We start from the raw sequence: 16,127 nt of genomic DNA, 5'->3' as shown, positions 1-16,127 counted from the left end.
GTTAACAGGGAAATGGAAAGCACAATAACGTAGATATAATGATCAATACACAGTATTTTTAATACTCATAGTTCGGGGAAGATTGAATGCAGCATTCCTATATATACATAGATTAAAGTGTATTTGATTAAAGTAAGTGTGGTGTAGTTTGTGTGTTGGGGTATACCTATGGCTTGATTACGAGTTCCATGCAAAGGCTGATGGGAATAAGATTTTTTCTTCCTTTAGTTCCGGAAAAAGGAAAGAAAATATAGAAAATAGATTGTCGCTTCCTTACACTGATAGTTGTCTAAACATGTGCATTCCAAAATGATCTGACCTCATTCCCCATATTTACAGTTACAGCTAACAAACAGAAATTGGATCTAACAATGGTATATTATTTTTCCTCCACTGGGTTAGCGTCCGCAAGAAACAATGCCATCTCCGCATGGAGACTTATTAGAAGCTATGGTGGTATGGGAGTTTGAGGGTGATATGTCTCCCTTATGGCCAGCTCTTGCTGTCCTCAATCTTTATAGAACTAATAGCTTTTGGGCAACTGGGACTGAAGTAATAAACCTCTAGTATGCTGGCAAAACCAGTCGGGCGTCATGAAATATTATGATTACTCAATAGGACCTTGGAATATTTCTCTATTTATTTCTTTAATTTGTTTGGTGTTTTGTGAGTGTCACTCCTATGATCAATCAATCAATCAGGTATTTATAGAGCGCACTACTCACCCGTGAGAGTCTCAAGGCGCTGGGGGGGTGCTGTAGTTGCTTCATAGGTGCTTCATTTGGGTCTGTTTCACGAAGCCTTTGTCTGTGAATAAGCATGCCTTGCTCCTGAATGCTCAATACTAAAACATTTTGGAGGCAGGAGTAGGACACCAGGCGCGCAACACCCATTGGGCTCACGGGGCTTCAGCCCCCCCCCGTCATGCCTGTCAGCCCGGGCGGAGACAGCTTCGCGGACTGGCGAGCATGTAATTGCAGCCGCACCCGAGTACTTAACAGGTCTTTAAAAGACCATTTAGTTGTGAATGAGGCTTTTGTTGTGTGTTCGCCCCTTCTCACAGCCACTTTGTCCATGGTTGGAAGAATTAGCCCCCCCCCCCGAAATATTTTCAGCCCCTCCCCGGAATTTGGCTCTAGTTGCCCGCCTGTAGGACACACATATTTACAAACAGAGATTTATAATTGAGAACTTGGCGAATGAGGGTAAACCAGGGGTAATAACCTGTTGTGGTATTTCATGGTGGTGCCTTGTTTCCCATGTATGTGAACGTTAGCATCGGGGCTGTGCAAAATAAGGGACTCTTATTGCCCCATTATTTGTTGCAGCAATACCACACCTGGTGGGACTGATACCGTTGACTGCAGCATTTACTGGGTGTAATTTTACCACATTACCATACAACGCATTATCAGTCATTCTGATGCTTCAAACTTGAAAAATTGTTTCCCCCCCACACAAATACTGCAAGGTTTTCGTTTGAGAAAATTGTCAGGGAAAAACCTGCTATGTGTGGTCATTTTCGTACATCATGGATTCATGACTATAATAAGGCCATAAGGGTTTTTTAATTTCTGGTGCTCAATCAACCAACCTATCAGGTCAGCTGAGGCTCTGTAAATCCTTCCCAGCTCCGGATGACTGCCTGCAAAGTTTAGAGAAACTTGGAATGGGCACCAGTGCCCTTCAGTGTACCTGCAAGTGAGGCAGATGCACTGAAGGCAAAGATGAATGTGGAGCAGGTGCCATGTTTGTTTCTCCTGCTTGACTGTTTCTTTGGTTTATATTCCTGTTTCCTTCATTGAACACACCTCGCTAAGCGTGTAGTAAGTACATCAGCATTATAAAAGTAATACTGTATCATTCTTAGCTTTCTACCTTACTGTGACCCAGAAGCCTGGGAAACTCTCACAGGTCCATCTGTGTCCCAGTGACTTTTGATCTGAAGATGACCCTGAAGATCAATAATAGGGTTGAAACGTCATTGAAACCATAGAAGACAGACTGGGTCTGGACACATTTGATGAGAACTAAAGCTTTATGCAGGGGCGGCTCTAGGCTCTTGGCGGCCCTGGGCAGGGAGCGTAGGTAGGGGGCCCCCGGAGGAACGCAGGCGCGGAGGCCAGTGAAGAGGGGGGGTCAGGGGGGGCCAGGTTGTTTGGAAGTGGAACAGAGCCGGAGCCTGCCAAATCCCTGCCAGGGGCCGCCACGCAAATATGTATCCATTCTCAGAGGATTATTAAATTAAGGATGTCGTGGCGGCCCCTGGGGTTTGGCGGCCCTGTGCAGGTGCACAGCTTGCACATGCCTAAGGCCGCCCCTGCTTTTTGTCTCCCATTTGCAAATCCAGCTTGAATTACAGTACCTAAGTCGTTTTTTGCTGTACATAAACACATATATTCCCTTTGACGTGTTATTCTCAGTGTGATCACTTGGGACATTGACCATAATTTAAATATTTTTTGCTTATTAAATATTTGCACGTGTCGATTGGTCTCGTAAGCAACACATATTGTCTTGAGTCTAAAGCATTTGCTCATAAATATTTCATATATTGGGTGTGTAAGACACCATAGTGAAACACCGTTGTGTATATGCTCCATGAAAAAAGTGACATAAACGTTAGACCTTGAAAATCATAGGTATCACCATGGATTCTCCGTTTATCTGAAATGTATCTCCTTCGGTTCAAAGCACACAAGCATTTATCATATTTGATTTGGTAATGTTTCTTTACAGGAATCAATTGATCATGGGCTGTCCAAGAGACATAAGAAGGAGGAAAGGCTGCAACATTTGAGAAAGCACAATAGTGTAGAAGAGGAGTATATTTCCCGCAGTCCTTCTCTTACTTCAGTGTAATAAGAGTGCATAGTCCTTAAAATACTCCCGGTTATAGGATTATTGTCTCCTTTATGCCCATCAGGCCCTCTGGCCAGCAGTCGTTTGACTTTTGCTTTCTCTTTCCAGGGCAGCAGAATGGACGAACAGCGGTGTTCCCTTCCGCCCCCTTTGAAGGTTTGTACTACATATTGTGGGAGTTACAACAAGCCTGCTTACTCTTTCTCACCTGCGAGGCTTACATTACATTTGATGACCATCCTTCTAGGCACTGATCACTTCCCTCTCATTGCCTTGCCTCGTCTATTCGGTCGGCTTCACAACCCTCCCCCCCCCCCCACCCGCACCCGCGCCCCTACCCACCCAAGATACACCCATTCCTTGTGTCAGCCTGGGGAACCGAAATGTTGACCCTTCCCTCTCTGTCATTTCTTGGATGTCCTCCTTGTTTGTTACCCATCTTGAGTCCTACTGATTTACTCTCCTCGTTTGTATTTTCCCCTGTTATTTTGCACCTTTTGTCATAACATGGCTCCCTGGGTATGTTTGCACCCACATCAAACCACTTTTTTTGCTGTCAATGCCCATCATATCTCAATACCTCACCTGTTAACTCTTACATCCTTCTTAATGTTCCTGTGATTCTCTTTTTTTGTGGCTGGGAATCCCTGCTCCAAGAACCTCCTTACGTTTCTGATCATTTGATCTCTTTGCCCTGCTAAACATGCTAAGGTAGTGCAGCCTATAGTGATTTTCTCCTGATAAGTTCGGGCCTTAAAGACCTGTGAGGACTTGGTGAACACTCTAGTTCCTATCACGTCAGATGAAACTTCTATTACTTTACTCCTACCCAGTCCGGCTGAGAGGCACCAGCTGGTCTGAAATATCCCTGGCTCATCCATCAGCTAGGCATGGGTTGCTCTAGTCAAGGATTCCTGCTGTAGCTAGACATTTCTAATCCACACCACATGTGGCTTTTCTTTTCCATGACCTTCCTTCCTGCCAAACCAGTGACATTCAATTGACACTGCACAGTGGATACCATTTCGTAGGGTGTGTTGGTCCTAAAGTATTTTAATAATACATACATTAATGTAATTACTATGCAAGTAGGTATGAGCATCACTGAAATGTGATTGTGCTGAACAACCAATGGTCTTCCATGTTTAAATGGAAAATAAATAAATGTTTAGCGTGTAAGTGACGCAATCCATATTCTGAAATGACTGACTGCCTTTCTTTGTTTTCACAGACGGAAGAAGACTATATTCCCTATCCCAGCGTCCACGAGGTAGGATATATCATACTAATTGTTCTAGGTATGGCGGCTGCTTCCAAGTGTCGTGTGAATGAAGCTAATGGATGGCACCTCCTAAACATGGAAAAAATTGGACAGTATTTGATTGTTGAAAAATACTACTTCTTTCTTCCCTAGATTTAGAAATGTTCTCTTGTATTGTTTTTAATTCAAAGTCCCATGAAATATATATTTGATTATTTAAGTCGGATATCACTTTACTGTAATATATTGTCATTGTTGGAAGACAGCATTAAACTGATTATGCAAAAAGAGTGGAGGATGGCGAGATAGTGGGTGTGCAAAGGGGAGTGCAGCATGGTGCAAAGAACTCATCAATACTATTGATTATTCACTGGTTACAGCAGCGTTGCCACATCTGAAGTAAAATACAAGCAAAATGTCCCTTTGAAAGAAGCCCAAACCAGGAGCAAAGCCTAAAACTGATTCTACTACTGAATATCAAGGATATGAACATCATCGTCAAAATATCGAAGACCAAACTATTGAAAGGTAAATACGTATAGAGGAAGTATAGCTTTACTATTCCTAACTCCAAATTTGTGTACCTTAAAGATATATATATATGTGGCGTTAGGTTTAGAAAATCTAGACTTACCTTCCAATATATTGGATTCGATATTTTGTCCTCAATGTTCTTATACCTTGATATTCCATCTTCGATATTCAGGGCGCCCACCTCAAATATGAACAAGTTGCACTACAAACTGTACAGCAACATAAGCTAATCAGCTACTTTAAAATGTTACAAATGAAAATTCAAACATAAAAAATGCATTTGGCAGTAGGTCCCAAAACGACGAAAATGAAGAAAGCTGATGTTCAGCATTCATTTGCCACATTGCTAACAAAGATCATGGCCCTTAGCCACCTACTGAGTGGAAAGAAGCCCTTTTATGACTGCTGGTGAAGCCATTGCTTCTGTGATTTGCAGAGGCAATTGACCTCATCTGTGGGACCTATTGGCTTTGACAGTGGTGTTTAGCCATGCTGTGAGCAGCCAATGAAAGCAATACGTTGGGTGCAGTGAGCCCCCTGATCCACCTGGTGCCACTACATCCGCCACTCTAATGATAGCTACTCCCTTGTTTGGGAAAGGAAATATATTTGTTTTTCTTAAACCAAAGTGGCAAATGTGGTGAATAGCTATTTGAGACTGATGTGGAGCACTGCCCAGATTCTCACATATGGAATAGAGCCAAATTCAACAAACCTATGTACCTGCGCATGTTGAATTCTTGGAATGTACGGATATATAAGACAGCTCTTTAAAGAATATAATTCTGAACACAATACTGAGCTACTTGAGCAGAAGTAAGGATGTTTACTGCCTGAATCAGTCAACAACATTAATTGATTAAGAAACAGTACTTTCATGCTTCAGCTCAAGTAGTTTGCTACAATGATCCGAGCTGACCATAAACTAGTGCTTAATTTGAGCAGGTGGTTTCCGATGCTCGACACCTGCACTCTGTTGTCAACGCTGGTACTTGTGACAGTCTACCATTAAGTTGCTAATTTAAAGATAACCACATCAGCAGTAAATTATTAATTCAATATACATTAAAAATGGCCATTACCTGCTGCCCAAACCATTCTTATAGCTTTGGGGTTGAATTAGTCCTAATTGTCACACTTGTGGGAGTGTGATGGGTAGTCGTTGTGTTGTTACTATTATTGGCAGCATGACAGGGGCAATGTGTGCTGCTAGCTGCAGTGACCTCCTGAGGAGAGTCCAGGCACTTATTTTTTTTTATAAATTATGCACTGCCATAAACTATGCGGTAGGAGCAGAAAGTTCAAAAGCCTGTGTGTGAATTGAGATTTCTCTGAGATGAAGGGATGTGTGATAGATAGAGTTGAGACTGCTGAAAAAGTGGCAACTGCTCTCAGCCTAGGGCGGTCATGTTCTCATTCTCAATTATGGGAGAACTGAGAAACTGTGCGCTTTCAGAGACACTGTGCACACACGGAGGCATTTACTTGGGTGGGGTGGAGTGGGCGGCAAAAGTTGCCAAGCACATTTTGGTGTTCTATTCTATAATGGCAAACTCTTTATCAGGCCCCTAATCCCTTTAAAAGGTTTCAGTGTGACCGTGCATTGCGATCAGCATGTGTGAGTGCGGTGAGGTGCTGTCTCTCAGTTGAACCTTTCTTCCACCTCCTTTATTTAGCCTTAACTAATTGCTATCTCTACCATTAAAGAGTCAAGTGTTAAAAGAGAGTAACTAGATCAAAATTATTTTGTAGGGCCAGTGACACCTTTGCAAATATGGTAGCATACACTATGGATTGTTCCAGTAACTATCTACTGTCCCAGGATCCATAGAAAGGGCTTAATACCCTTCTGCTTTTATTCCTCATTTCTGTGAAAAACCCACTCACTTAGAAAAAGGCTCAGTTCACATAGTCAGAGCTGGAACACCATACCGGAACAGGCAACAAGGTGGGCAGTTCTCTGGGGTGAGCAGACAGGACGTAGCACTGGGTTTGATCTAATGGGTTGATTTTAGCCAGGCAACTATGAGAATTGATATATGATCCCGACTTTACCAAAATGGGCTAATAATAAACACTGACCAGGGCTCTTAACACAGTGCATTTCCTAAACAGAACAACTGTCCTTGAGCCTTGCCATTAGAAACTCGCCCACCACAATTTGGTGTAGGGTGTACGTTGGGAACTGTGGAAGCAGGAGGTGTGGTGTTTAATTTTGATCCTCACCATGTGACCACTGTGCATTCTTGGACAGTCACTTTAGACTACTTTCCTCTCTCTCCATTGTTTGCAAAGATTGGAATCTCTTCAAAATCAGGATAAATGCTGGCAGTAACTTGGCGCACCAGCAGCCCAGCTTCAGAGCCTTCACCAGGGCTTCAGCCAGTGGAATCTATGCAGAAGACAGAGACCTCCTTCTAACTGATGGAGATTTGTAAATATATGGAGCAGTTCTATGCCAGGGCAGTGGAGCACATCCCCGCTAACGTTGAGGAACAGAGTACAGCCCACCATTCACTAAATAAGGATATTAAAGTCCAGGGGCCACTTGGCCCTTAACAAAATCTAGCTAATTGAAAGGCTTTAGGTTGGCCTCTGCTGGTTCGAGGGCGCTGCCCTACATGTTCAGGACCTTTTCACTGCAGGTGTTCACATTCCTTCTTAATAACACCACTGAAGGTAAACGTGTTCCCTACAGCAGCTTGTGCAGGACAAATCCTGTGTACAGCTTATTTCTCCCAATATCTGTTTTTTAATCCCTCTATATGCCAGATGGCTCCAGGCTGCTGAGACTTGGAAACAGGCCGAAAGAGATGAGTCGCAAACACTGCCGCCTGGAAGCCACAGAGCTCTATATTTTTCCATGTTCCTTCATCAAGTTGTTGCAAAGCTTTGGGATCAGGCATCAAAGGTGTGACCACTAGCACGTTCTCTCTTAATCCTGGGACTACAGAGATGTTAATGAAGTGTAGGTTATGGGAAGTGACCAGGAGTGAGTGTTGCTAGAGTCTCTAAAGCCCCAGTTTCCCAAGTCCATCGAAGATTTTGAGTTTGGAGAGAGGTTTGTGAATGGTACTCATTGCTTGATAGCCAACCTGTGAAGCTTGAGGTACGTGTCTGAGACATGATCACAATTTCACAAGTTTGTGATGGGACTAGGAGTGAAGTTTTGAACCCCCTGAAGAGACTGCAGCGCAAGACTTGGTAGGCCCAAATCAAGGATGTGACTGTACCCAATCTCTGAATGAATAACCGAGGTGACTGAGGAGACATACTGGGCCTGATTCACCACAGTCAGTAGATCAACCAATGCCGGCCGGAATGATCCGCTCTGCAGAGCTCTTCTTCACAGTGTCAGTGCCGGGGCGTCCCGCCCAGCAGCTCAAGGCTTGTTTTAGAAACTCCTGGTGGGCCTCTAGTAACAGATGAACCTGTCTTTTCATAGGGTCTCACACGTTCCTCTATCTGCAGTATCCCGTGCCGAGTGAAAAGCAAAACATTTGGTGTCCCGCATCAGTTAGGATGAGGACACGAGACCCTTACCCCAAATATGGGCCCTTCCTGTCAAAATCAGGAGACCCTTTCTCGCCTTTGACATTACATGGTTCACATCATAGTGTTGACCACTCGTCCCACCCTTGCCCTTCAAAAGCCTCCTATTTAAAGCTGGAGGGCTGATGGAAAGGGTAATGGGTGCAAACCAGAGGGCATGAGCAGGCCTGGTGCTGTTTTTTGACCTGCCTCTGAGAGAAGGGTGGCATGTGCAGTGTCATGGTTGCCAAAGGGAAGGAGCTGCTACTACTAAACATCGCCACCCCTATTTGACATCCTTGTGTTTGAAAAGAAGCCAACAATTAAAGTCCCACAGGCCTTAAAAAATATTTAAAGGTACACTATAAGCAGAGCCTGTCTGATAAATGCCCCAATAATAAACACAGTTGACATGGATAGTGATGTGTGTTTTCAATATTGTAACCCAGCAGCAGCTCACTAATATTGCTGCAAATAATCTCTGTGACACCATCCCATTTCGCATATGTGAGGTCCTGTTTTGATCTAAATGAAACCTTTTTGTGTGGAAGATGCATGAAACATAAACTTAATATTCCTCTGCAAAATGTCTGTAATAGATTCACATATCTCCCACAATAAAAAAAATTAAAGGAAAAACAGTATTTAAAACAATCTGTTTAGTAATTATTAACAGTCATCAGGGCTAGACTCTCTGCAGAGAAGAGTTGGCTCTACCAGGGCCCCCCCCTGAAATGCTGGGGCCCTGGGCCAGAGCCCACGTCGCCCAGCCTTTTTTTTTAGGGAGTTTTATATAGCGCGAAGTTGACCCGGTATCGGGTATCAGAGCGCTTTACATAGCATCAGTTGCGTTACATGAGGACACAAAAACGCCTTAAAACGTCCTTGCTTTTGCCTGAATGTACTTGATGTAAGCAGGGCTGGAACATCCTCCGTTTGTTTTTGGGAATGTACTGCTTTTTTACTCCCTTTAATATAGCGCTTTCGTGACCGTGCTGAACATTGTTGCCAGACTTATCAACGCATTTTGCATTTGGAAAAAAGGACCTGATTTGTTCTGATTGGCTGCAGTGGCACGCAATGTCTGGTGCGTCATCAGACCTGAAGTGCATTCCTCTAGGTTTCAAAGGGCAGAGAACTGGAAAGAAAGGAAAGAATCAGTTCAATGGCCGTGACTCGCCGGGGGCATCTATTGCAAATATTGTTCTAAGCAGAATCGCTACCAAGATGGAGTTTGGAAAAAAGGGATTGTGGATCAAATCCCTCATTCGTAGACTCGAGAGGTTGCGATTCTGGGTTCAATTTACCTGTTGCAGGAGGGAGTACCAGAACTAGCCTCTGTGCAGCCATGGCTGGAGGGAGTGAGTGAATGAATGAATGGTTTATTTACATAGCACCCCACTCCTCAAAACGTACTTGCTGTATTCCTTTGTCATATGGCAATGATTCATGTTCATCACACAAACGCCAATCGTAGAAATGTATATAAAAAACTCAAGCTGGGGCAGTCTTCATATAGACAATAATATGAATGAAGAGGAATTAGGCTGAGCCTGCATCTTAAGAGAAAGGGGACAAAAGGCATTTGTGAAAGATTTGTTCAGCTGCAATAATGGAGCCAATAACTGCTCTGTCAACACAAAGCTTACAGACCACGCAAGCACAGATGTTCCCTAACTGTGTATGTTTTTTTTCAGAAACACTTCCTGCATAGCCAACATATCTCCACCAAACTTCAGTCCTTGAACAGTATGGCTCTAAATGCACCTGTCAGCTGGCCCCTGGTTAAATGTTGCTTTGAGACCACCAGGCCCTCCTCCTGCAGCAGAGCGGACACCCTTTTAGCATTACCTTACTTAGGGGGTCATTAGGATGACTAAGTTCACCCGCCATCCTATCGGAATTCTGGACCGCCCACCATAAGGGCGGGGGTCCCGTGGGGGGTATTAGGATGCCCCCGCCACAGTGGCGGGTGCATCCTGCATTTATAACATTGTGGCGGGCGGTGCTCTCTGCACCGCCCGCCACAATGCTATAAATGCATGTATGCATTTGCATACACAAAGCGGCAGACACCGCGCGGTGCCTACCGCATTGTATATGCAAATGCATGGGGGTACCACAGGTACCCCCCCGTGTACAGCCCCCACCCTTCCTTCACAAAGTGAAGACCGCATGCCTTTCCGTGGCGGCATCGCCGCCACGGAAAGGCATCTGTCCTGACCCATCGTAATATGGCTGGCGGTGTCTAATAGACACCGCCACCATTTTAAACCTTTTCCGCCTCGGCCGCAAGGCGACCGGGGCGGAAAAGGGGCGGACGGCCTTTCCGTCCGCCGCGGTCCCCCTGCCATACTAATATGGTGGGGGGGATTCAGGAGAGGATGGCGGGCGGATTGCCCCCGCCAGGCCAGCCTGGCAGGGGCAATCCGCCCGCCATCCTAATGGGCCCCATAGTCTTTATACCCCAATGATATGGATCTTAACCTAAGATTCACTTATTGTAGGCCGTAAACATAAGCGCTTGTGAGCAGTGTTAGTGCAGTAATTTCGCTCAATACTATTGTTGCTCTTTGGTTGCTTTCATCACTAGTCTGAGGCTTCTAAGATGTGTTACCTTCCCCTTCCCTCTCTCCCTCACCTTGAATATTCAATATCATAATTATCATCATCAGCTTATTAAATATTAAATCCAATAGGGGCTTCATTTGCTTAGGACTGTTAGGCAAAACTCAAATAAATCAGAACAGGTAAGGTTTTAACATTTGTTGAAAGGACAAACAAAGGCAATAGTAGCTCAATGGTTTGTGGCATGTGTAGCTGTAGGTCACATGCTGTGCACATTTCCGCCATCTAATGTTAGTCTTCGAGTACTACAAGTTGATTTGCTTCAAAGAAGGAGTTTTGGTTTAGAGGTGACTTCTGGTACTTCACCTGAGACCCACAATGCACCAGGGCACAGACGCCAGCTTAGGTTTTGTTTCTACCATTGGGTTCAGAGGTACTTCAATTGCTTCATTACAGTTGTGCACCCAAGAAAGCTTTTGACGCAGGAGAAGTGGAATAACAAGAACTTCCTTCCACTGCATCCAGCAGTACTTTAAGAACTCTGACTGCTTTGCGATCCTGCGATTCTAACAACCAGGTTGAATAGGAATGACTCAACGCGCAAGTCGTGGTCGCCATGATTTGCGGGTGGGGGGGCGGGTGAGGGTTGGGGGCCGGGTTTCACGTGGGGTGAGCGATTCGGAAATAAAAAAAAAAATGTAACTTACCTCGAGGCCGGGTCCTGCATCTTCTCTGCTGCTGCTCTCCTGCCTCCGACAGGAACAGGAAGCAGGCAGCCAGGCTCCCACCCCTAAGCCAATCACAACGCTGCAATGCAGCATTGTGATTGGTCAGAGCGCCGTGACACGGCGCTCAGCCAGGGGCTGGAGGGGTGGGCTTGTTCTCCATGCAGGCTGTAATGCAGCCTGCATGGAGAGGGGGAAAGTGAGCATGAATCGTTTGGGCAGCCCGAGAGGGCCGTTCAAACAGTCATTGCTCGGAGAACAGAGCAGCCCCACCCACCCGCACGCCCGCCGCAAAGCAGCAGGACACAAACATAAAATGACAATAACTGTTAAATTATTTTATGTTTCTCACTCCTTGAAAGCAGTGGGGCGACGCTCCTCCACCATAGCGGACGAGCCCCCCCCTGCATTGCGGGGAAGTGAATGGTAAATACTCAGTTTTTAGGTTTGCCTCTCTTGTAACAGCATGCTTCTGTGGTCAGATCAATATTGAGTCTGTGACCTCTTCCTACTTAGTGACCACAACACAGCCGTCTGTTCATCATGTAATGCCTTTCTATCCAAGAAAGCTATTTGGTACCTCAGGACATGAAGTGGCACATTGTGCGAGGATGCAACGCTGGGACTCTCTGAGTCCCTGTCTAACGCAGTGGTCGAGGACCTCATAGTAAAGTAAAGTAAAGTCCACATTTGTAAAGCGCACAATCACCCGTAAGGGTCTCTAGGCGCTGGGGGCCGTCGGGAAGATTAAGCGAGCTATTGCCCAGAGTCACATGGTGGGCTTTGAGTCCAATGACGATGTGGGAAACCTCCTCTGACACTCGAAAGATACGACGGGAGCAAAGCCCTAACAATATAGCCATTGAAATGTCTAACTCCAGAAAGGCAGCATCTTCAGGACGCCCAATGAAACCCAAACCCAGGACCATAACTTGGATTTCGGGGCTCGACACCGAAGACCATTCATATTACCCTTGGCCTCAAAAAGACACAATAACTACACACAACTCTTGAGTGAGGACCATTTTTTAAAATTATGGTTTGTTTGCATAGTACTTCTACTGAGAATTTTTGTTCGAATCAGGATTACGATTACTTCACAAATTTCACACGTTCACACTTGTTCCATGCACACGTTTTGGCAGGATAAACCTAGTAGAATTTGAGGGAGAAAATCTCACTAAATTCTGAGTTCTGCAGCTTGAAAATGTGGGAAAAAGTATGCAGCGTTACACGCCAACCCCACTCAAGAGTCGAGGTATGGTAATTGGAATGGAAAGGTCCGATTCCACCTGCTAAATATCACATTCTCCTGTAACTGTATTTACCACACCCGGTATTACCTTCCTAACAAATGAGCCATACAGAATGAGGCTTACTATGTTGAGCCCCAAATGAGAGGGTTGTATGACAGAATGTTGGAGACAAAAATAGTATGGGACCATAATAAACAAAGGCCTAAATATCGAGGATTAAATGTTGACAGTAAGTACATATAGGTAAGTATAGATTTACTATTCTTAACTCCACATCTACACCCCGGGCCGGCGCTAGTGCTGGTAGCGCCCAGTGTGACAATGTTTGTTGGCACCCCCATCTTTATTGCCCCTCATCTCTCCACAGCGACTATCACGTGCATGTCATTTGTTTTATATCGCTTCTGAGACCAGTATAGGGTGTCAGAGCACTTTACATCACACATACATTATATAGAGCCAATGAATCATATGTCTGTGAATTAGTCTATAGGAAATGGCACATACGACAATGAATACCACAAGGTTTAGGAGTCACAGATACTAGTAGGCAGTATATTTTAAGAGCTTTTTATGCAGAGAAGCACAAATTCTAGATTTAAAACATACCACACTGATTGACTTTACCCTTTTTAGCAACATTAGGATAATGAAAGACTAGGGGGGGGGGCAGCTTTCTAACTTATACCATGCAGCTTGCATGCAGCTCTTTGATGACCATTTAGAGCTCAATGTGCCATAGTAGAGCTGGTATTTATGAACTGGTAAATGGTCTTTGTGACAAAAGTAGTAACCTACTGAGCTAGCTAAATAAAATACAGTACGGTGATTTGCGTTGTACACGTTCTTTGCAGCAGGCATATATACCCTCTGTGCTACTTTATCATGAGTGGAAACTGCCACCAGACAAAACTCGTTCTCCCTCCAGCAGGAACATTAGTCACCAGTTATCTTGACATTTTTATTGTTGCTTCGAAAACTGCAGGACCATAAGAAATTCTGTAGCAGGTGCTTTTCAAATCTGTGTTATTTCTAAACACAGCTCTCCAACCCCTGATATCGGTGCCAGGTGTAGCTGCACCGGTCACACTTCCCTAGATCCGTCCCTGTCTGTGCCTCTTGAAGATATATATAACTTCACCAGACATAGATGTGGGGTTAAGTATAGCAAACCTGTGCTTACCGATATCAACTTACTTTGATGATATTTTGAGCTCTATATAGTTTGCCACAATATTTTGGCTTAATCGATACGATAATCTGTAGTGGATATTCTGGTGAAATACCAACAAGAGATTTCAACCTATGGCTGTGCAAGTTTACAAACTAGTCGACTCCTTGAGTCCTGGTCATTTATGACACTCCCTAAGGACACCTCAGAAATGCAGAGATGTGCAAAATGTCAGTGCTCTGTCAGGGCCCAAGGAGTGACTGGGACAAAAGATAGTCCTGGGCACCAAAATGAAAGTGGCCCCCATTAGCGAACCAGATATCTAAAAAAGTGGCACGCATTTGCAAATCAGGCCAGTTTAATACTTGTAAAAATACAGTGTATGTGTACTATGCAAGGTATGGAAGACTGCATGCATTTGTGTTTGTGGCAGGCAATGTTTGGATCAGGAAAATCAGCAGGAAAATCCGGTGCACCTGGCCATAAAATTGGTCTACAAACTCTAAAGCCGGCCCACAACTGATCTCTCAGATCAGCACGTTGGGCACTGCCCAATTGCCCTATAGGACAGTACGACCTTGTCAGGGCCTATGTTCTCCCCATGATTGTAATACAGTGCCTAATTCAGGGATGCAGGTGTCACCTGAGCCATGGATAGATGAGGCTCACCCTGGATTGGTGTCTGGCTGCCTGGCAACCACCTCCTCAGCAGTAGTAGTTATTCCACCATTGGCCAGCACCAGTAGGAGTGGAGTCCAGCCCCTGTTTGTAAATGGAGCCGGTATCTCAGGTGCACAGAGAGCATACAGATCAGTAACTACAAGCCACCGAAGTATGAATATTTTTTTCATATCCTGGAGAGTATTTTATAAAAAGACACTAACAATACTGTTCCAAGCAATCTTTAACATAAACTAAACCCTTTCCACCTCAGATACTACCTAGGACTATCCAGCCCTTCTCATCTTGGATCGCCCACACTCAGTTCTCAAACTTCTGACACCTCACATCTTCTGACTCGTCTACTACCTACTGTTTGTTTTCCATAGATTCCTGGGTCCCTATACAATTGGCGGCAGCCCAACCAATTTAGTTCTCCATAGCGGCATACTAAAGAGAATTCAATAAATAAATAATACAAGCCGCCTTTACGCATACTCACAGGGGATCTGCTTAGGATGGCCTGAGTTCTACTAAGTCCAGTGATGTTCTTGTTGTCGTCTTCGAGGAGCTCTGATGCTTACGTTGTGCAATCAAATAAGTGCAGTGAATCCTGCCACCATGCTTCCAAATGCTGGGGCTCGCCAAATACCAAGGCTGTCCAGTCTTGATTGAACCTCACGCCTCTTTCTCTCACCAACGTGCACTTTTTGTCTCTTTATCTCACTCTGAAGACTTCTCTTTCATCTCGTCTTTCTCCCTTTGTCACTGTTTCCCTATCTTTCTCTTCTTCCTTCTAGCTCCCTTTTCTGCCTTTATCTCTTTTGCTCCAAGTCAAAGTCTGATGATGAAAAATATACATGTCTTCCCAAAAATGAGCGCCAGCGCACACTACTTGTGACCACTGGCAAAAACTGAGCACTGACAGATCTAAAAAAAGTCAAGCTTTGCCAAATTGATGCTGTCACGGCTCACCTTGGGTCACCCACGATGTCTAAACCGTATAATGGTCACTGTACAACAGCGACTATGCTTTCTTTAAATGTTTTCCGTCATTGGCCATTTTGTTTCCAAGCGGAACCGATTTACAAGCAGCTGACAGTAGTCAATGCCGAGAGGGAAGTAGTCCTATTTCTAAACCCTTGATCTAATTTGAGTTTGCCCTCCTTCCACTGCCACCATTTTTCAGCAAATGGCGCTGAAGCACAGTGAGGGAAGTTGGAAAGGTCTACGCCTTGCACCCTGCCAAAGAAGTCCCTCTCTGGGCTACTCAAGTCCCAACATTAATGACATAGGATCTATCGATCTGCTCAAGTTCTATGTTAGGCACTGGTAGAAGGCACAGGCGGATGCAGCTATCATTCTACAGCCTGTCCAGCCTTGGGCCATAAACGATGGCTGAGGTGCTTGACTGCTGGCGCCATACGGGGGGCCTGGGATATAGTAGGACCGTCTCTGCTGCTCGCTCCTGGTCACAGAGGAAGGACATGTTTGGTTCCCTGGCTGTCCATGGATGGAGTAAGTATGGTGGCTTCCACTACTTGTTGTTGGATGAGGAG

At 44.8% G+C, this 16,127-nt stretch overlaps 1 protein-coding gene across 2 annotated transcripts in view; it reads left to right on the top strand.

Moving 5' to 3' along the window:
- Window positions 1-16,127, top strand: part of RAP1GAP (RAP1 GTPase activating protein) — a 278,140-nt gene that overhangs the window by 128,415 nt on the left and 133,598 nt on the right. For both annotated transcript variants that reach the window (XM_078642550.1, XM_078642551.1), the window contains exons 3-4: window positions 2,971-3,018; window positions 4,094-4,132. In XM_078642550.1, the coding sequence (XP_078498676.1) occupies window positions 2,971-3,018; window positions 4,094-4,132 (87 nt within the window). The remainder of the gene's footprint in view (window positions 1-2,970; window positions 3,019-4,093; window positions 4,133-16,127) is intronic.

This window comes from Lissotriton helveticus, chromosome 5_1, assembly GCF_964261635.1.
Source record: "Lissotriton helveticus chromosome 5_1, aLisHel1.1, whole genome shotgun sequence".
In the NCBI taxonomy this organism is placed as follows: Eukaryota; Metazoa; Chordata; class Amphibia; order Caudata; family Salamandridae; genus Lissotriton; species Lissotriton helveticus.
This window is presented reverse-complemented; position numbering and strand designations above follow the sequence as displayed.